This window comes from Parus major, chromosome 7 (genome assembly GCF_001522545.3).
Source record: "Parus major isolate Abel chromosome 7, Parus_major1.1, whole genome shotgun sequence".
Lineage (NCBI taxonomy): Eukaryota > Metazoa > Chordata > Aves > Passeriformes > Paridae > Parus > Parus major.
In genome coordinates, this window is record NC_031776.1 from 21,598,684 (window position 1) to 21,621,007 (window position 22,324).

The window sequence follows — 22,324 nt, forward strand, 5'->3', positions numbered from 1 at the left end:
ATTATCCTATGGTATGATGTTGGACTCACTGTTTAGGATCTAAAGTACCCAGTCCTGGATGCAGTTTTCTGTTGAGTCCAATTTGGTCTGGTAGTTGAAAGAGAAAGCATCTGGTTTATATTTATATATAATTGTAAAGGATGGGTACACTCTGAACATGCCTCTCTAGCATGCCCTTTCCTCCCTCTTATTCCTTAATTACTGTACATAAAAACCTGAGGCACAGTGGACAGATTGATTTAGAAAATAACTTGACTCAGCAAAATGCTGAGCTTTTGTTCAACTGTATTTTCGAAAGCCTATTAATTGGGCAAGACTGGTAATTCTCAAAAGGCATATCTCTTGATATCTTCCATGTATAATAGTCTGTAGCTGCAATAAATTTACTCTGTTTTTATTCTGTATAACCTGCTAGAATAGCCAGCCATCTGAAGCCATCTCATAAAACATGCTGTGTTTTAGGGGATGGGAGGCTCATGTCTTTATTCTGAAGGTTATTCTAACCTAATTTTACAAGGCCAGGTCAGCAAATCCTTTCCCATAGCAATTGTTCCCAGAGAAAATTCAGTGTACCAGCACCATGAAAAGTCATGTACATTGCAATTCTGACTGGTTTCCTCTGCCTCTTAGATCCTTCAGCAACCCTTCTGACTATAGTGGATGCTGAAGAAAATGCATTTGTGAGTGCACACATAAAGGAACATGATCTCATCACCAAGAATGTATGGCTTGGCTTGGATCAGAGCTTTAAGGGTAAGAAGTAGAAACAATGTATGAGTATGAATGTTTCGTATTGTAAATATAAATGCATAAATCCTCCAATAAGAATAGTCTTGTAGTGTTGGTAGCCTACAGTAACTTTTATTTGAGGTTGGAATCTGTCATTTAACATTTTAAAGCTCTTTGGACTTCACTGTAGTTAAGTTTCTTCCTGTTGCACAGTTAGGGTAATCAGGAGCCCCTGAAATTAATTTTTCCACCTCTGTTATTGCTGCCTAATATTTGATGCAAGTGCATCAATTCCTAAAGAGAAGAGAGGTGGCTAAAAGTTGTGTGTTCATATTTACTGCTTTTAATATATGGAATGGATAGTCAGCTCTTTTCTTTTTAGCAATGTAAAGAAGTTAAAAGATTGTGAATGACAATGTGTAGCATTACAGGATGTTTTGGTGATCTAGACTAAGTCATGTTTTTTTCAGCAGGACAGTCCCTGAACTGGCTGGATGGCTCATCAGTTAATTATGTTAACTGGGAGAATAAAACAGCAGAAGCCAATGAAAAATGCAGTGTTATCCTGTCCACAACTGGCATGTGGTCCAAGGTTGACTGTGCACGTAGTCGAAGCAGAGTGGTTTGTAAAGCTCCTTTAGGTACGGAACCATTATTTTAGCAGAGACTTAATTTTGTAGAGACTCTTGTCAGGAATTTCTGCTTTGTTGGATGAAGTCAGTATTGAAATAATGGAATTGCAATTCACAAAAGAACCCATCAAGTACCTCTGCCTAAGCAAGAGTCTTCTGTTGTTGTTTAGCCATAAAATTGCATTCAGAAACAAATTGTCTAGGAATTGACTTCTCCTGGCTCTCACTGTCCACTCAGTGCGTAAGAGAACTGATGTGTCCAGAAAGTATAGAGTAGTTGCTATTGCTTTTTACCACAGGGTAAAACTCACTCTCATGGGTGAATTTGTGTAGGTGGAATCAGAAAGAGTTCTGCTCCTAAGAGATGGTGAGTAAACAGGTACTGCACATTGTGTTTTAGTCCTGGGGAGGCTTCTGGAAATGTCACCCCACAGCTCCAGAAAAGACTCAGGCCTTTACTCCCTCATCCTTGGCTTTGTACAGGAAAGCAAGCAGTTAACTGAGCATTAAGCAAGCAAGTTCCTGATAAACAGTGGAATCTTTCTGATTTTGAATACATTTTCACTGAAATGGAAATGCAGTAATAGATTAAACTTTATTCCACTAAGGAAGATCTCAACAAGATCTTTTCAGTCTGAAGAGAGTATTAGTACCTTCCCTTCCAAGAGCCCAGGATCTCATTAGATTTATGAAGTATACAAACCTCTAAATGACTGTAGCCTTTGCAAGTAGTTTTTTTTTTTTTGAACTCCAGAGGTCCCTTCCAACCTAAATATTAGTAATTAACAATAGAATGATCAAAAATAAGATAATGCATTTGTGCATGGTCAGCATCTAACTTCCCATGTGATGAAGTGAAGACTATTAATAAGAAGCATTTTGCCTTGACTTGAGCTGACTGCAGTATTAACATGTAGCTACCTAAGCATCAACCCTATGACAAAATATTCTTGCCAAAAATCTTAAATAATAACTATTAGTCTTTTGCTCTGTTTCAGGTTCTAATCATACTGGTGTGGCTGTAGCATTTGCCCTGCTAATTATCTTGGTTTTCATTGCTGGACTGGTATGGTACCTCTACAAAAAGAAGCGTCTTCACTGGAGTGCCTTCTCTTCTGTACGCTATCAAAGAGGGATGAATGATGATGAAACTGATGATATGTTCACAAAAGATAGCTATTGAAAAAACTTTCTTCTGATCAATTTAAGCATGAACTTCACTGTGTGAAGCCGTAAGAATGAGCTACTTGATGTTCTATTACTTCTTTTTGGAAAAGTAACAAGGTTATTAACGGGGGCAAAATTTAGTTTGTTTATATACAAGTGCAATTTTTATTCAGTTTTATGATAAGTCTTTACATTTGGCCTCAGGCGTTTAAGATGCAAGGTGTTTAGAGTTCTGTTGTATTTTTTAATTTATAGCATTATCTCTCTTTACTGGAATTTTTGATGGAACAAATTAATGCCAATAGTACTTCACACAACTTTAATGAATATGCTTAAAATTTAATTCTCCAAATACTCTTATTTATAATAGGAATAAATTCCTAATTTTATAGTTACCAACCTATAACTTTATAGGTGAAATATGTCGTCTGTCCAGGAAACAAGATAAAAGACGTGTAAGGAAAGACTGAGAATATATGGTAAACAAACTTGTGTACATAAATGCTAAAAATACTTGAGTATTTTTCATAAAACTTAAACTTGATTTTTGTATGTGATGTGTTACTGTAGCCTTTCCTATGCACTCCAAAGAATGCTATAAAGGGAAAAAGGGAAGAAAGAGTTGTATATATTAATTACTCAATCAGTTACTGTTTTGAAAAAGTCTTTAGACTTTTTTGAATGCACAGTACAAAGGAAGCAGGTGCATTTACTTTTATGAAGGAGGATATGCCAAAGACCAAATCCATTTTGCATGTGGTGATGGCCTGAGGTGGTAAATAGGAATACATTGGCCTGGTGTGCTGAGAAGAGTACTACTGATTTCTCTGAAGCAGCAGAGCAAGGTCACAGTGTTCAACTGCCTTCTTTTCCTGCAGTTTACTAATGTTGATGGCACTTTTCTTTGTTCCTGTTTGCACTATTTTGATAAGGAAGTGTTTATCATTTGTGTTGAGAAGGAGAGAACTTGTAGATACCACTTTGAGCCTGTTAAAAGAGCAGCCTGAAGGGGTAAAGGAGCCATTGTGGTACTTTGCTGATCAAAGAAGTAAGCACTTTTGTTGTTTGTTTGGTACTTTGGGCACAATTGTGAACATTTGCTTTTTCTGAGGTAACTTGTAGAAAATGTAGTTACAATGAAAAAAACTCTCATTCTTTAACCTACCCTGGTATGAGAAGTGTTTGAAACTTTGCAAAGTCTGGTTCCTGATGTCTTCTGGTTTAGCTTATATCCCTAAGTGCTTTGCCAAACTTAATGGACTAGAAAAAATGTTGGTTATTGTCTTTTTCTAAATACAGTAATAAGTGGGGAAAATTATTTACAAGTTCCCATGCTTTGAGATTTACTAGTTTTATAGATGTTTATACTATGAGTATTTTTAGGTGTGAATCTGAAATGGAAAGCGGAAATTAATAGTAAGATCTTAATTCAACACAAAAGGATATATACTTTTTATTAAAAATTGTATATTTTATAAATGATGTAAATAAATTTTTAAGGCCCCATTTCTCATGTTTGTTTCATCACACACAAATTGTCTAATCACTGGTAATTCCTTTTTGTGTAAGCACGATGGCCTTAGTGCAGGTGAATAACCCACTTCATTTGAAATACACAGGAAGATTACTTGGCAGCATTGTTATTGAAAGAATAAAGTTAAATAAAACACTGAACTACTTACACTGGTTTTATTTCCATGGAAGCAGTTATCAGAGTTAAGGTATGGGTCATTAATCACTGGGTGTAAAAGCAGAGCGCAGGGGCTGTGATCAGAATTAAGGCCCATAAATGTGTGTTACCACGGTAAGAAAATTTTAGAGGTAATATGTATCTTTGATGTATTTAAAAAGAATGCTGGCAAGTTTCTTTTTGGACTTCAAAACTTAGTTATACCTAGCTTTTATCAAGCTGCTTCAGGCTTACACAGGGAACATTCTTCTGTGCCTTTTTGTTCTAATCAGGGTGTAGTTCATTAGCATCTTGAGGCCCAAATTAAGGCAGTGTATAAAGGCTCCCTCCATAATGTCTCTTAAAATACAGCCAAAGTTAAACTACTGCCAGTTAACTTGCAATTAAAGCATGAGATGTATTAATTTTAAGTGATGTGTGAGCTCTGAATTCCAGATGTCCAACATCTCTGACTGCTGGTGGAAGAGCAGTGTTATTTTTAGCTCCAGTAATGGCTTCCTGGGGGAAACATCCTATTGTGCAAGATGACTAAGGAGGTCATCTGCTTCACAAACATTAATCTTAAAACTGAAGATGATGCACAGGGAAAACTGGCAGCAGAGACATGCTTTCCCAGGTCCCAGAGCAATGGAGTTGAGAAGACATCCTAAAACTCCTTCATCCCAGAGCACAGACTGTCTGCCAGCTGTGGTAGCTTTAGGCAAGAAGCGTACAACTTCAGTTCCTCTTCCTGAAGTTTGCCCAGTCCATGGAATGCTGTGGGTCATGGAAAGGTTAATCCACATCTGCCACTACACCAGCCAACATTTTAATTTAGAAGTGTTTCTGCATCAGTAACTTAATTGACATAGAAATCAACAAGTCTTTATGCATGATCACCCTTTAGGCTTGATGCTTTTGTTGTACTTCTCAGCATTTTTCCCTGAAACCAAATGCACCATCTGCTTGTTGCTTTGGACATATGTTATGCATGTAAACATTTTTGAAAGGAGTAAGTAAATTTCATGGCCTGCTAGTGATTTTTTTTTTTTTTTTGGTGTGGTTGCAAATAAATGAAGACCAAACATTACAATTTTTGTTGCTTCAAGTTGAAACTACAATTTGGGCCTTTCATGCATCTGCTGTTGCTGTTTGTATGGAGCACAGCTGGATATATAACACCCAGGTTTCTAAAAGTTAGTCCATTCTGTTGTCAAGAAGTACATAAAGTTCTTATTGACCAAATTGAACAGACACTGCACAGTTTTAAAGCAAGATCTGTGAGCAATATTAAAGAACTGAGCTTAGGAAAACCAGATTCCTCACTGGAGAGTAAAATTCAGTTGTCACTCTAATGGAGCTTTCCCATTTAGTTCGGAATTTTACTGTGAGAGTTGACAAAGTACTAGAGAGGGAATATTCTGTTAATAGCAAATTAACTTTAAAAATGGTGCATAGCATAAATGCCCTTATAAAATACTGTTGTCTTGGGTATATTCTTTATGGCTAAACCACAGCAATGGTATTTGCACACTCCTGTTCACTCTCTCATAATATCTGTCAGTAACTGAGATTTTTAACAGATTTGTGGGGGTAGGGGAGGATAGCAGATAAGGTTTTTATTGTGATGACACAATACTGCAACACAGAGTAAGTTCTTATGGATTTCACTTTACCAGTGCAGAAGGGACTATAATTACAAACCGTACAACAGTTCTTTCTTTGTTTTACTACTTTTCAGCATAAATAGTGTAATTTACTCCAAGGTGACTCAAAAAAGTGGATTCCAGCAATACAAAATAATTGTTTCAAGATGTTCTTCCTGAATTATGCTGGCCTCTTATGCATTTTTTGCTAGAACAAATGAGAACAGATATATTTTTCTGCATGCTGTGTCTTGGGACACTCATACCAGTAGTTAGAGTATTGCTCCTGCTTTCTATAGAACTTCTCAAATGTCATGTGTCATGCTCCCTTATAGGAGATTATTCAGAGGAGGTAATTGTACAAAATCATGGTGCTTACACTTTGTTAAAGCTAACAAGCCATATATGTATGTTCAAATTAAACTCAAAAGTAGTGGGTTGAGATGATTTTGCAAATATGCTTGATTGAATGTCTTCACTATTAGCAACTGAACTTTAATTGAAATGTCTTTTTTTCATAAACATGATCTAGGTATTTGAAAAGCATCTTGTGTTAAATGAAAGTGTGAATTATAAATGTGTGGGGATAATGGGAAGTCACATTTGCCCAGGACTTGCATCATGAGCTGCTTTGAGGAAAAAGACTGGATTTCTGAAATTCCATCTTTTGTTGAATCCTGTGGACACCATTCTTTGTACTTCTTCTCTCTCATACCTGCTTTGCAGCACTCTTAAGCCACCAGATGGAGAACACACCACCACAGACAGAAGAACCAACCAGGCAGCTTTACACCACCGCAAGCTTCCAGGAAGGGGGACCAGAAAGCACCACTTCTTCAATGAAGCAGCAGCTGCGAGGCTGAAACATGTGGGATGAGCACTGCCAACAGCCCCACAACACTGCCATGGGCTGCAGGGAAAGGGCTGCAACAGCTGCTCTGGACAGCTGGAACATCCTGTAGCGGCAGGACACCACAGCCTTGGCAGGGTGGGTCTGTCCCCCTCCTCTGCAAGCAAGAAAACAGAGCAGCTTTCTTGACCTTGGCCCAAGTACTCACAGCACAACAGGGAGTTTGCTCTGGACAACAGCCACTTCTCCCCTCTTCCAGCCCCAAGGGGCTCCCTCCACACCTTCTTCAACCAGGCTGTCTCTTCCCATGCAGATTCAGTGTCTTTGTATGCCTCATCAGGCAGCTGAATTGCCTTCAACCTCACAGTGCAACAGGAGAAAGGAACAAGGCAGGTAAGTTGCTATTAACGTGTGTGCCTCACTAGTGGCCCTGAAAGAACTACACCCAGAGTGTAACCCAGTACAGAGCCAACTGAGTTTATCTTCGGCTGTCACTGTGATAGTCACCCAGGATTTTTAAGTGTTTGCTTTTACAGGAAAAACACGTTTGTATTGCTAATCCTGAGCCCTTCACAGCATTTTGGGGAAGGCCTGAGGGCCAGTGCCTGGGGGCTGTGAGGGGCCCCAGATTGCTGGCCAGCAAACACCTGGCAGGAACCAGGAATCGGCCACCTGAACACGTTTGCTTTGGGGTGCATTCAGACCTAAACAGGGTTGCAGAGTCGAGGTGCTCTGTGTGATGGATTCCTCCCAGCTGGGTGTCAGAGCCATGCTGGAGCAGCACCCAGCTGGCACTGGGTAAGTGACTGGCACTGGAAATCCAGCTACTGGCCTTCACCTCGGTGCTGACTGTGGAGTGGGGCCAAGGTGTACACCAACTGTGTGTTAGGAATCTCTGGTCAAAAAAAGCAGCCAAGAGGTGGCAGAATTCCATCCCACTGATTTAGTTCATATTTTACAGAGGGGGCTGGAATTCAAATGTGAGATTTATTTAAAGGCTCAAGGGGAGCATGTTACTTTGAAGCAAATGCACAGGGTAGTAATACAATACACAGCCTACAGAGGGAGAGGCTGTGTGTATTAAAACCAGGTACAAATAAATGTTTTAAGTTTACAGCCAATAATAACTAGACATGTGACCTTGTGCAACAACTTACCTGAGGCAGTGTCATTGCATATAAATCATTTCATGTTTATGGTGTAGGTGCTGATTATAAATTGTCATGGAACTAGTTCATATAAAATAGAGCATTCAAACTTGAATTAACTATTACAGAAATATTTGGGTGGGGGACTGCATGTCACACTGACAGGGTGCTCAAACATTTATAAAGGGAGTCAGAGAAGGCTTTTAGTTGGCCACTGCTTTAGGCTGTTATTCAGGACCACCATTAATAAATGCATTAGTGTGTACTGTTGTCATACTGGACCTGCAGCACTGCATGTTTGTTGTCTTTATAGAAATGTATTAATGAAACAAGTGCAGTCTGAAATTCAACAGCTGCACAGAGAGGAGACTGGCTAGCTGGCAGTAAGCAGAGGCACTTGCAGCCTCTAAAGACCTGGAAAGCCTATGCAAGAGGATAAAGGCAAGTGATACTGTATAGACTGATCTCCAGGGTCCTGAGGCTCTCAGGACATCTCAGAGCATCTGAACAAGGTATATAGGGGAGCCTAATGAAGGGATTATTCATCACTGCTTGGGTTCCACACCTGTGTATGGATTGAGGGCACTTTTGTCTGCTAATGGGATGATCTGTGTTGCTGACAGCTCAGCTGCTCCCAGCCCAAATTCACTTCAGTGACACAAGCTCTTAGGTGAGCACCATGGCCAGGCCATGCACTTGTGTGGGGATTGCAAATTCGCAGGTTATTTGAACCAGAAGTGATTTGCTGTTATTAGTGACTTTGGAGGTGCTGAAGGTAGGAAGCTGATCCCACAAGATTGGGCCTTGGGAGACAATTAATTCCTTGCTCTGCTGTCTCAGACCCAGTGGCACTTCTCCCACTGATCAAAGGTGTGACAGCCCCAGAAAGTAAAGCAGAAGCTGGAAACAAACCTTCCTCACTGTAGCAGCAAACTCTTTTCTATTGACCCCAAAATTTGTTTCTGGGAGGAAGGGCTGTTGTATCCTCAGGCTGATGACACCTGCTTTTCATTTACCAGTTCCAAGTGTTAAGTTCTGAGTAAACACCTTATCATGGGCACACAATGCCTGTAAGTGAATACAGCCTGTGCAATCCAATAATTTATTAAACTTTCATCTTGTAAAGCCAGTTACAAATTAAAAAAGACAGAAGAAGGAATTCTGTAATAGAAATGAGCAAAATTACAACAAATAGTAGTGGGAGTTATGTTTCAAGTGGGTTCAAGCTGCCTGCAGCAACCCAAGAGCCAGAACACAGAGCTAGTGCAGAGTTAGGATAATAAAGTAGGGATAATCAAGCTTAGACCGATACATTAGAGATCGAGCCAGTGTATGCAGTGTATACAAAGTGTTGCTTCTCAGGTGGCCTCTGCATTCCTGTTCTCTCCCACCTGTGACCTGGGCATCTCTTTATTCCTTGTGACAAGGAGGTGTTTGTAGGATCCATCAGTGATGCTCTTTAAGGCAAAACTCCAGTTGAAGAGATGATGCACAGCAGTGGCCACCCTCTTTGGCTGATGCAAGTGCATGGAGTGTTTGCACATGCTGCAGTGTAGTGGAAATGAGAGAGGAGCAGGGGTTATGTACAGCGTTTCTTCTTGTACTGTCACAAAACCAGTGCTCTGCAACACACTATTAGTGATATGGCACAATTTGATAATGAATTGGAACGGAACCTTTTGCATACTGACTCCTACTTTTCTGTGCAATTTCTGTTTCATAGCTAACAGGCCTTAGCTGCTTCTACTTCAGAAATGACAGCCAATTTTAAATGTGGAAGAAGGCTGACATTACATAGAGCGCTGCAGTTTCAGTAAGAAACTGAACAGGCCTTTGCATTCTGGGATCCAAAGACCAGACAAGGGTCATAGAAAATGGCTCACCACCAGGTTTCTTGTTTGTTAATGCAACTAATTTATGATGGGACTGATACTGAATATTGTTTTTAAACAATTAAATCAACTTTCTGAAGTCAAGAGATTGAAGATGACTGTTGCCTTTCACAAAGAAGAGAAAATTCTGCTTCTTTAAAGTGCAGGTTAAGAAGCAGTTGTTTTGGCAAAATAGCATTGTTTTCAAGTTTCTGCCATGGACTAAGGACCTAGAGGAGACTGAATGAGGATCTGGGGATTCAGTGATGTGAGCAGTTCTTGTTAAATTTGGGGTGAACGAAGGCTTTGGCATTTGCTTACTGTAGTACAGAGAAAGTAAAAATCTTGCCAATAAGTATTTATCTAGGCATCTATTCACTCAGTAGGAAACAGTTCACTTTAAAGTAAGTTCAGGACCCCAGTCATCCTAAAATCCTCTCTAAAGAAAAAAGATCTTAATGCAAGCAAGCTGCTCACCATAAATCTCCAACCTCTCTAATACCTGGAGTTTGTGAAGAGGAGCTCTTCTGGAAATGCTACTAAAACATCTCCCTCCTGGGCTGTTCAGGGGAATGAGAGTCATTATTTTTTATGCAAGAGGCACTGTTTGCAGTGTGCCCAGAATAGCACCTTAGGGCCTGTTTCAGTGGTGCTAGTCCCAGAGGTGTTCTCCTAGACTAGAGTATTTAGTAGTTTAACTGAAAGTGCCTCTTTTTACAGTTGTGTACCTTTGACCTTTTATTGGAACGTGAACAAGCACCTTGGGTGTTTTTATTTGTTTCTTTGTTTAATGCTCTCCCATGTAGGGTTTGACCTCTCTGTTGGACCACTTGGCTCCAATTCTACAAAGGCTTTTCTTTTTAAGACCAGATCAGATCATTAGTATATGCTGAAGAAAAAAAAAAACAATCCCACAGTGATTTATATTTTAGATTTGTTTGCAAAATAAATAAAAAGAAATATTCTTTAAGCAGACCATGATGTGATCACATGATCCCAGGTATCTGCATGTTCAAAATTCTTAAGGAAGCTTAAGTCTGTCTCCTGTCCTGCAGAAATGATCCTTGTAAATTTTTCTGCCAGTATGACAGGTAATAATGAAAGCAGCAGAGAGGACATGGAGGAAGAGGATGCTTCTGACTTTGCTTCTTTAAGGTACATTGTTCATCAAACAAGCAAGGGGAAAAGAAGTTTTGGGTCATTAGTATTAAACAACAGTTGTAACTGTTTAATGTCTTTGGGCAGAGGTGCAAATCCTATGGTACTGTAGTTGTCACTTCAGGTTTTAAATACAGTAGTCAGTTGAATTCTTAAAAAACATCTTTGCTACACTTGTGCTGGCAAGTTGCAAATACCCATGACTAAACTAGTGCCAGTTCATCCGTATCACCTAGTCCAGATGCTTGCATGACTGTCCACACTGGTGGCTGATTTGACACTGCAGCGTTTCTTCACGATCATGTTGATGTATGCTTTCATGATCTTTATTATCTCGCCCACCTGGGGAGAGAACACAGCAACACAGCATTAGCACTTAGAAAACCTCAGTGCACTGAGGCATACAGGACATTTTCCTGAAAGAGATTTCCCTTCTCTAAAGTCATGAAACAATAAATTTTGCATGTTAATACTAAATGTAAACGTGACAAGAAAAGGAAGGCTTGACAAATTTGTGCTCTGCTGTAGCAATACCTTAAAATATTTTTAGCTCAAAGAAAAGCAACTTCTGTTCTACTAATTTTTTTTAATTTTTTTTTACATTTGTGAAACTTACCCCATTCATCTACTGGAAAGGAATAAAAAAACCCCAAGCAAACTGAAGAGCACCCAGAACTGGAAACTCTTGATGCACTGGAACATCAATCACTCTCCTTCACTTTCTAACCAGCCTATTTTTTTTGTTAATCCCTGTATTGAAGAGGTACTATGCCCTTTAGGCTTCAGCTCCCTTCATCTTTTCCCTTGGCTGAGTAGTCCATTAGTCTAGAGTTCTTCCACAGAAACCTGTCTATTTCTTGAAACTTGACTTTAGTGGCTGTGTGCTTTCACGTACCTGGGAGGTTTCAAAGAACATTTCTCTCTCATCCACTGTAATTTTGAAGGTGTTGGGCTGTGGTGCTCCAAAGAAAACAATGTGCTCATACTGGAAAGTTTCTAATGGTTTAGGATCCCCTCGTTTGTAGACAGACACATTCTCTGTGCTGACGCCAAGCCAGAGATCATTGGGGAATCCACCCTCCTTGCACTGCAGAAAGAGAAACATGACCTTTTGTATAAATGCAGTGGAGGATCAAGTAATTTTCCATTCAATAAAAAGCCCTTTGTTTCCAGCTCTTATAGGACATTTCAGCTCAATACACCAACCAGAATTTTATGTTGAAGGCACTTCTGCTGCGAAGATTCAGAAGTGACAGAGCCGTGAGACAAATACTAGTGAGTAATAAATAACTGTAATAGGGAATAGCTCTCATCAGATTTTAAAGTGATGTAGGAAGTCAGTATTTCACTTCTTATTTTACAGATAATACAGCAACTTCCCATGGTGGTCGACCTTGGCAGCAGGAAAACTGACAGAACTGAACTGTGGTCTCCTACTCAAGCAGCCTGAGCACAGTGCTGCACATTCCCCCGTCCGTGCAGTTTCTCTTGTGCTGCTGCAGAACAGGACTGCACTTCTTGCAGGTGAGAACACCAGAGTTTTGTTTCACTTTGACCTCCACTAGCCACCACTTTCTTAAACCACTCTCTCCTCCCCCACTCCACCATTATTCTAACAAATTGGGAATCCATTGTCTCCTTCATTCACCAGGATGCCTTGCCTTGCCTTCTCTCTGTATTAACTCTTGAGTATTGTGGTACTGCAGGTCTTCCCTGAGACAACTAAGGCAAAATGTACCCAGTTCCAAAAATTCCCTTCTGTTACACACAGCTCTGTTCTCCAGACTGGTATCTCTTCCCAGCTGTGGTTTTAGGAATTTATCACTCACCTCAACATCAAAGAGGGTTGACCCATAACCTGGCCACTCTTTTACAATGGACATGTATTTCATCATGGCCTGATGCTGAGAGAGCCCCTGCAGCTTGGTCCATTTCTGTGCTATGCTTGCCCGAGCAGCTGAAAGCTCTTCTTTAACCCACATCTCCATCATCTGCTCCTCTTCTACCTTCTGCTTCTTTACAGACCCTGTCTTGAAGCTACGCTTCAATGTCCCTTCAAGGAAGCTGGTCCGTCTCCTCTCCAGAGTGTGACTGGTACTGCTGCTGCTCTTTGTTGAGTGCAGTATTTTGGATTTCAGCCTGTTAACTGGGTAGATTCCATCAAGGGTCCAGCTTATTTTGGAATAATCTCCATGAAGATACTGCAGCCGCAGAGCTGCCAGACGCTGCAGAGTGTCCTCTGGCCCAGGAAAATGACCAGCTATGAGGCTTTCGTGAGCCTACAAACAAAAAGTCCCCCAAACTCATTAGAAAGCAAAAGCACACTTTATTCACATCTGGGTCCATGTACAGATTCCTGTCACATCTGTGGATTCCAGCAGGATAGATATAATTCAGAAGGTCAGAGCAGACATTGTAATAAATATGTCAAAGTCTGCAAGTGGTTGATATGGAGGGAACCCCCCTTTCTGCAACTCTGAAAAGGACAGAGATTTTGAGGGCTCCTATCCTGTACAGAAAGTCCTACAATGAGGACCTTCTAGGTCTAGAAGAGATGTGAGAGAGCAGAATTCAAGCAATTTGGTTTTGTGCTGTACAAGCTACAGCTCCTGTGTGAAGATTATATTCAAAACACCAATTCTCAACCTCAGTTTCTTTACACAAAAACACCTCCCACCTCTTCCTACTTCACCTGATGTTTCCTCCAATCTTCTTGCTTCCCTTTGCCTGTTTTTCTGTGAAATCTATTAATGGGGCTTTCTGCACATCCATCTAATGTCTGGGTAACACCTACTCTCCTACTGTTACTTCTCTTTGCCAGTTAAAGCTGTGCAGACTGAAAACCTTGTCAACAGGGAGTTTGGTACAACTGAGGCTCCATGGAGCACCATGTGCTCCTGACTCTTCCAGACATTCCCTAGCTAACAACACGTGATGTTCATGTCAAGAAAGGAACCATTGTCTGAGTCATGTACACGCCACGCATTTGACTTCCAGTGAGTTTCAGTCTTCATGACTCTGACTGCCATTAACACAGATCCAGTAATTTCCTACACTATGATTTTCTGAGGCAAGGTCAGTGTTTGTTAGAAGTAATACAGACAGGAGGAATCACACAGCTCACTGGTGCTCCAGTCAGTTTAGTTTCACATCCCAGCCGCGAGGCTCTTTCATACCAGTGTGATCTCTGATCTTGCCAGCATCATTGTGCTATGGAGCAGAGTGACTTAAAAAAATAACAGACTACTCAGCAGGTAAATATTGTCAACTACATTCTCCTTTCCTTTGTCTGCAGCACTCTTCTCTGTTAACCAAAAGAAATCGCCCAAAAGACGTTTCATAGCTAGTTTTGGTAACACTCCAAGGATGTGCTGCTCTTTCAAGCTGATGTGCAGGTAGGTGGATTTTCCAGTTTTCTTTACATTTATGTTCTGCAAACAGCTACATTTAATGATTCTCTTGAATCATTACCCAAATTTCTCTGCCTTCTAAAATTGAAGACCAAGTTTAAAAAAATTATCATTAATATTTAATTTTTTTTAAGCCTTTACTAATTTTTCTTGTTTTTTCTATAATACTCATCTTCCCTAGAAAATGTCACAGTCTATCTGCTTAGTAGATTCTGGGCAAAAATCCAACACACTAAAATCTTCTGCTACAACCAGCATTCCTACTTCTAATGAAAGGTAAAGCAGTTTTCTGTATCCTTTTGTGTGCTTTTGCCACCCAGGAAACCAAATTATTCTCCCAGAGTTAGCTTACCTGTTCAAACATGAAGGCAAATTCCACACCATCTTTGGGAACATTCTCAATATCCAAGAAGCAATAAAGCTTAAAATACAGTTGCCACTGTCCTTCCTCCTCTTCGTCTTCAGAGCCAGCAAGTCTGTAAAATATAAGAGAGTATGGGAAGGGGAAAAAACAGTAAGGAGAAGTATCATGGTACTGGAATGTCCCCAGTGCAAATCACAATCTGAAGGTAACCCTGGATTCTGAAATCCAGTGTTACATCCAACTAGAAATTAAAGGTTTCATGAAACTTGCTTTTACCTCTCAAACTTGGCCAAGATATCAGCCACTATCACCCGACTCTCCACAGCACGGTCAACCTGTTGATTGTGTTCAAAGAGTGCAAACATATTCCGGCTGTCCTCCATTGCCAGCCCTCGGATCAGCTTTTCAACCACCTGCAAAATCAGACACATCACACAGTAGGCACCACTCCCTTTCACAATGAAGAATCAGTACCTCTTCAGGACACCTATCACTTCACACATCTCTATCACATTTCTCCCTTAATTACTGTCTTTTCAGATTAAAGAATTCTAATCCTAAAAGATCATTCCCTGCAATGAAGCCATTACTTGTATCCATCATCCTCGCTTTTCTTCTCTGCATATTTTCAACCTTCATTACCCTTTTGAGGATGAGGGAATTAGAATTCTGCACAAGATATAAGCACATAATGGATTCAGATGTCATGATGACATTCTCAGTTCCTCTAGTAACAATTCCACTTTTTGCTCTGTTTAGCACTCATGTTTTCACAGACATGACTACTGCAACCTGGAATCCTGATTCTGACCTGCTAATGATTAAGTTACTGGTAGAATATCCCTCTCAGAAGGATTCCATTATGAATTGGAATCTCTTTTGTCCAGAAAATTGTGTTTATCAAGTTTCAGACAAAGGGCGTAACACCAGAAGTGTTTAGATTTTGCAACACAATTTTCAAGTGATACTCTACAACCTGGGCATTGGCCTTGTAGAATAGGCAGAACTTTGCCAAAAGATATAGCAAAATAACTGTAATTCAAAAAAAAAATAAAATTTGGAAATAAAGGGGATAAAGGAGAAAAATATGTCCCTTCAACAGAACCCCTCTCCAGACACAGATGTGCTCACATCTGGTTAATCCTACTAATGCATTACCTCCCCAGCGCTGGTGTGGGAGTTGATGGTTATTTTGCAGGAGCCACCACCATGGCAATACACTGTTGTGGTCATTTCCTCACGGGTGAGAAGAGCCTGTATTTCCTCCTGGGAGGGCACAAACTCCCTTGTCTTTGTTCTCTTCAAGGAATCACTGATGAACTGTGCATACCTGTCTATTTCTGAGTCTGGAAAGAGATCCTTTACCCTAATCGTAAAGAGAAAAAAAAAAAAACAAAACCAAAAAAACCAAAAACATTACACAGTGAACAACACATTACCCTAAAAATTAAGACTACTGCAAGTGAAGAGTTTGGTAGAGATGCTGATGTCAAATGCAACCACACAAAAACCAAGCTCTTTTCCTAAATCATACAATCTTCTTTTACTAGTAATTTCAAAGTCACTGCTGTGGTATTTCTCAGCAATATATAAAATAAGCAGTTCAAAGATTCAGGGGTTTAGTGACAGCTGAAGACAGCAGGATTGACAATCTCCATTTACAAAACTGAGAATAAAAACTGTGAAATCAAATGTAAACTTTTTTCATTTATTCTTAATGTGTTTGGTTTTGTTTTTTTTTTTAAATTTGCTGGCTGTGTTTGAGCCAATTTTAAAGTATGTTTGAGAATTAAGAAGCTAGAAAGCAGATGCCTGTACACTGTTTTCTTCCCTCCAAGACCAGCAGGTTTAAGTATAACATTATTTCCAACTCCAGCGATAAAACAATGAAATGGCTACATGGAGTATCTGTATCTCTTAGACCCAGGCCATGGATGTAGCTATGTCTGTACTGACACAAATCTCATCTCACTCTTTCCTAGCTTGGAAGGAATCAAATAGATTTTATTGATCTTTCTCATCATTACAAATGAACCAAGGTTACACAGCTGCAGATAAGGCCCAGTGCAGACTGCTATGTAAAGCTGCATCAGATGCTGAGGATGACTTGGGAACATATGTAAATTATTTAGTTCATGGAAATAGGAGGTTAAAACAGATTAAAAATATCAACTGCAAGCATTATGTGCTTAGTTGCACATAATCTTGAAAAATTATAAATTGGATTTACAGTCTCTCTCCTACTTTATAGTATGTTTTTTGCCTGTGCCAGCTGCAAGGTAATACATACTTCCATGAGTATGAAAGTACAGTCCTCACCTTTCCTGCAGGTTGATAATGTTTTATATGTACATTAGGAAGCAGCAGATCATCAGCACTGCAACAGTCTCAGGTATTTTGTTTGGGTAACTTACATTCATTCCACATCCTTTTGACACAACAGATACACAACAGAATACACAGAACAGCTGGTGCTAAGAACTGGGCAAAGGCAGGAGGCTGGAACAGCACAGGAAGATGTTTGCAGGGCAAGAGGACAAGACAGGTAATTAGAACAGGCAGTGGAAGATCGCAGAGTAAAAGGAAACAAGCTGCAAATGAAAGAGACATTTACCTTCGGAGGTGGAACTTGAGGTAGCGCAGGATCCCTCTGCTGGGCAGGAACGTGCAGCTCATACAGGTCATCAGCTGCCAGTGGTGCAGGTTCCCAGTACTGTTGGGATGTGGCATGTGGTTGGTTTGCTTGATGAGCTGGCAGTACACTTCATCACGGAGGGGCTTTAAATCATGGCAGGTCTGCAGGATGCCTTGGATAATGGGTATGGGGTCAGACACTGTCTCGATTTCCTGAAGGGAGTTAAAGATCTTCACTGCTTCATCCTGTAAGCTGCTGTAACCCTTCTCTTGTTGCACTGGGGAACAACCACAAAGGTGAAAGAGGTGAGCATCTCCCTCATTTTCTACTGGCCCACCAGCACTACAATCAACTGTGCCCATCTGTCAGGGAAGAACAGCAACCTGAGCATTAGTGCATGTCCTAAACTTAAATTTATACTCTAAGTTCATTAATGCTTCCTCTCTAAATGTTCAAATGCAGTTTTAATTCGTATTTGCAAACATCTGATTTGTCACCACTCCCAACACATTTTAGGATACACTGTGCAGAAAACCAGAGTAGTATTTTTAGGGGAAATGAGCACTGTAATCTAGTTCAGGCTTTAGTGTCTGCAAACGAGGTACTGGAATGTGGCCACTGAAACCTGGCTTGTGTAATTCCAATATTCTGTGTTGTGCCTGTCTTAGCTTTGACCCCAGGCTAACATAGAACTTAAGCAAATTGCTGTACCACAAATGCAACTTATACCTATTGTTTAGATTTAAAATGCTTAGAGCAAAACTTGTGCTTTTTGAACTGCTCAGACACGTGTGATACCATTCAGATGCAGGCTTGCATTCTCCTTTGCACATCTCTGGGGCTTTAGGTCCTTCTAAATCTCCTGTACAGCCTCTGTTTCCCCAGTGGCCATGTATTAACTGTATAAAGACAACTCTTAAAAGTAGGTTCCACACTTTAAGTGCTTGCTCTGTATTTTTTCCATATTTCAGAATTTCAAAAACACAGACTTTTTCTGTATTTCAAAATTCTGTGCTCTTAATCTGCCATGTAATTTGCTCCTTGTACTGTGACAGACCTAGTATCCTTTCACTTTCTCCATGACAGTCTTCTGGCCCTAAAAGCTTCATTTTGAGGCTGAAGAATCCTGCTCCCTATTTAGTCACTTAGTTGTAGGCAAGTTCTTTTGTGCCTTTGATCATCTTTGGGTAGGTTTTTACATCTCCTGTATCTTTGATGAGATGTAGAAGGCAAAACTGTATCCTGTACTCAAGATGCAGGTGGCATGATACATATACATCTGCACAGTATTTTTCCTTTTCTAAGCTCTCAAAACCTTACATTAGCTGTTTGTTTTTTTCTGTACTCACCAGAAGAGCTGACATTTTCATAAAGCTGTGTAAATTGATGTTCACTTTCCTAAGCACAGCTAGATCACTACTTGTGTGGCAGACTGTTTTTCCTATATACAATGTTTTGATTGAAATAAATTTCTTAGATTCTGTGGCTCAGTCACTCCACATGAGACATTCTTCTATAGTTCTTCATCAGCTTCCAGCTTCAATATGTCAAACAGTCTGTAATCATCAGCAAATCACTTTGGTCTTCTGGTGGCCCATCACTCTAGCTCTTTCATGCTTCTGACACATTTGAAGAAAGTAGTAATTTATTCTGGGTTTACAGTAGCTTCTGTAGAAATACTACCCCATTGCCAGCTGCATGATGTAATCCTGCTGTAGTATTTTCTACTGGAGCCACTCACAACCCAACTGTGGCTAAAGAATGACAGGCTGCATGTCCCCTGGACAGATGATAAAAGTATCTGCCCCATTTACTTCAAGATTCAGTGTTCCCATGGTAAGAGGCAGTGGACATGGAACACACTCCAGAGAATAAAGGGAGAGAGAAAGGGACTGCTCCCTCCCTGAACCCTGTAGGCTACACTGCCCCAAAGAGACTTCACCTACAAAGAGAGAGCTTACAGGTTCATTCTTTGGTGCACAGGCTCCTCACTGACCCTCAAAATGTGAGTGGATTCTGTCACTTGGGTAAAATACTTACAGTTGACACTGACATCTCCATAGGGAAGTGGGAGCAGTGGGGAATGCAAGGGGTGCTGGGTGTATCGCAAGATTGGGTTCCTCCTATATGTCTGTTCCACTACTTCAAAGTTTGTGCTATTTTCCTGGAAAAGCAAGAAAAGAATGATTATCCTCAAATAGGCACAGTCCTTTGCAGGATGTCCTAACACATTTAGGTTCAAGCTCAACCACCTTTGTCTGTATTTCTGGAGATGCCTATGGAGACTAAGTGATCAAAGCATAGTCCCTATCTAAAAATTACCCTGTACATTATTTCTGGAAATTAAACACAAGACTTGCCATGGTGCATCATCCCACAGGTCACCAAGGCACAGAATCTCACCTCCAAGTGTGGTTTGTGTAATACATATGGCATAATCCCTCTCTCTCCTATGTCCTTCAAGCTTTCAACAGAACATGGTTAATGGTCTTTCTGACCACAGATCAACCACTTTCAGTGTGTAATAACGAGCCTGTTCTCAACTTGTCCAGTTGTACTGTACGTGTTTACAGAATAAACAACCAAAATGCTGCATAGAGCTTAAAATCTGGGCCTGTCACTACCATACACACAGGATCACGTTCTTCTGCATTTTGTCCTAGACTCCTTCCCTAACAATACATAATTTTCCATCTGTCCTTGAAGCCTGAGCTGAAGTTTTCCAAGATTCTCTACAATCAACTATCTAATTGCATCAAGTTTAGAGTTCATCACAAACACATTTCTTCTGAAATTTTCTTTGGTGTGTCTTCTTAAATGATTCTAGGTTTATTTGCCGAAATTTCTGGCAAGTTTCTTCTCAAAAATTACTCCTGTGGTACAATTTCTGCTGTTTTGAAGGATATTGTCTTTCCACCCTTTACTCTGACATTTAACCACACAAGCCTAAGGTATGAACAGAACTTCATGTTACATCAAAGTCAGATGACTGGTAGGAACGGATTTTTTTGTATTTGCATCTGGAGGACGCTTAAGAGTGGAAAGGATGGAGCAGAGACATGCAAATACTTGATGGTGTAATCCTTCATGCAATTTTTAATTGCACAGAATAGTAGTCTAGACTTATCCAGATCAGTTAACAAAATAAAATTCATGCAATATTTGAGGTTTTTTTGTTGCACAGTTGTGTGTTTCTTTTTTTACTCTTTTTGATTTTCCCCTAAAGACAGCAACCCCATTTTTTGCCACATTCTCAGCAATGACTGGGTTAGGCCAGTGGTGGTCTGGCTGCTCCCAGCTCCGGTGGGAATTAGCAGGATGCCACCTACCCTGATGTCACGGATGAGCTGCTGTGTAGGTGTTTCTATGGGAACTTTGGTGTCAATGACACCCTGAATTGCAGAGGCCCAGCGCATGGCTTCGTTCAGCAGCTTCGTGTACAGTCTGTAGGAGTGCTTCCGCCCATGGACTATGATGTTCCAGTAGCCTGTGGAGAAACAAAGGTGGAGACAAAGCTGGAAGCTGAAACTGGCCTCTGTATTATGCAGTTGACTGGAGGTTAGCAAATGTGACATCCAACTACAGAAAGGGCCAGAAGGAGCCTCTGGGGAGCTACAGGTCCATCAGTCCAGGCTCGATACTGGGGAAGGTTATGGAGCGAATCATCTTGGGTGTCAAAGGAGAGCAATGGAGCTGGGGAAGGGTCAGGAGCACAGGTCCTGTGAGGCATGGCTGAGGGAGCTGGGAGTGTTTGGCTCAGAGAAAAATAAGCCTCATTGGGGACCTTATTATTATCTACAGCTACCTGAAAGGAGGATGTAACCAGGTGGGGGTCTGTCCCTTCTGCCAAGTAACAAGTGATAGGACAAGAGGAAAGGGCTGACAAAAGACTCCATGTCCAGGAAAGTGGTTGTATCACCATCCCTGGAGGAATTTTAAAAATGTGCAGATGTGGCACTTTAGGGACATGGCTTAGTGGTGGACTAGATTCTCATTTTGCTTCTGGGTCTTGAAAACCCTTCCTGCTTTCATAACAACATATGGTGTGTCTGGTTAAAATCCACTAGGTAGACATTAACATCCCCATACCCAAAACAGATTTATCAACAGGAAGGTTCCAGTCCAGAGTTTGGTACAAAGAAGCTTTCCAAGATGCAAGTATCCTTGCAGTGTAACCTGACTTACTTGCCTGCCAACTGGGCAGCTCACTTTCACAGACAGCATTTGGACTACACTGTCCTGTTCATCACTTGGAAAATGACCACTCTACACACAGCACTCAGTTAGATTGCCAAGTCTACTCTCAGAACTCTTAAAAATATGTGTTTGACAACCTGAGAGAACGTGTCAAGGTGATGGTAATTCTATCTGCTAAAGGCAGCCCAAGACATCTGTTGATACTAAAAATGTGGACACTTTCTTGTGAATAAGCAGAATAAATTTCCTCTCATCTCTCTTTACTAAATACTTACAGCTTCCAGCCCTTTTAAAAGGTGTCCCAAACTCTAGTACTCAAATGTCCAGTTTTTCAAGTCTTTTTCTAAGGTTCACAGACTTCACCCTTTATCCCATAACCTGGGCTCCCTTCCAAACTCCTAAGGCAAGCAATGGAGGACCATGCCAGATCCTGCCTTCCCAGAACTGTCATGTTGCACAAAAAGCAAACACAGGCCTTTGTCATCTTCTGTTTCATCAAGCTGAATGATGCCATAAGACATGCACTGTACATCCCTTACAGTGTATGGGATGGCTGCTGTTTGAGAGGTTAACACTGACCCCAGAGACAAATGTAGGTCACACCACAAAGGGACAGTTCTGGAGATGTACCAATAATTAGTGTCAACTACAGGAACTCACACCTGTTACCCTGCTTGGGGAACACTGAGATAAGCAGTGACTCTACTCAGTGATAAACACCAGCACTGCCTATCTCCATCAGGTGTGAGGCACTTACAGTCACTTGCACACTTTGCAAAGAGTACACTTTCCATGGGCAGAGCTGTCTGCAGCCAGACACAAAGCCTCAAGACAGCCTTCTCAATATG

The 22,324-nt window shown here is 40.7% G+C and overlaps 2 protein-coding genes and 1 long non-coding RNA gene across 5 annotated transcripts in view; 2 read left to right on the forward strand and 1 right to left on the reverse strand.

The window, feature by feature from the left end:
• The window catches only part of LY75 (lymphocyte antigen 75), a 43,647-nt gene extending 39,441 nt beyond the window's left edge, over positions 1-4,206 (forward strand). The window contains exons 33-35 of the mRNA XM_015634005.2: positions 631-753; positions 1,203-1,370; positions 2,360-4,206. Coding sequence (XP_015489491.1) covers positions 631-753; positions 1,203-1,370; positions 2,360-2,544 — 476 coding nt within the window. The 3' untranslated portion in view covers positions 2,545-4,206. The remainder of the gene's footprint in view (positions 1-630; positions 754-1,202; positions 1,371-2,359) is intronic.
• Positions 4,207-8,912: 4,706 nt separating this feature from the next.
• The window catches only part of LOC107207451 (unconventional myosin-X-like), an 89,565-nt gene continuing 76,153 nt past the window's right edge, over positions 8,913-22,324 (reverse strand). For all 3 annotated transcript variants that reach the window (XM_015634536.2, XM_015634537.2, XM_015634538.3), the window contains 9 exons: positions 20,609-20,766; positions 19,320-19,443; positions 17,259-17,556; positions 15,803-16,010; positions 14,921-15,057; positions 14,633-14,756; positions 12,700-13,149; positions 11,766-11,957; positions 8,913-11,212 (listed from right to left, as the gene is read on the reverse strand). In XM_015634536.2, coding sequence (XP_015490022.1) covers positions 11,099-11,212; positions 11,766-11,957; positions 12,700-13,149; positions 14,633-14,756; positions 14,921-15,057; positions 15,803-16,010; positions 17,259-17,556; positions 19,320-19,443; positions 20,609-20,766 — 1,805 coding nt within the window. In that variant the 3' untranslated portion in view covers positions 8,913-11,098. The remainder of the gene's footprint in view (positions 11,213-11,765; positions 11,958-12,699; positions 13,150-14,632; positions 14,757-14,920; positions 15,058-15,802; positions 16,011-17,258; positions 17,557-19,319; positions 19,444-20,608; positions 20,767-22,324) is intronic.
• LOC117244753 lies at positions 11,964-14,622 on the forward strand. Its single transcript, XR_004498411.1, has 3 exons — positions 11,964-12,145; positions 12,234-12,394; positions 14,166-14,622. It is a non-coding gene; the product is annotated as an uncharacterized LOC117244753 (long non-coding RNA).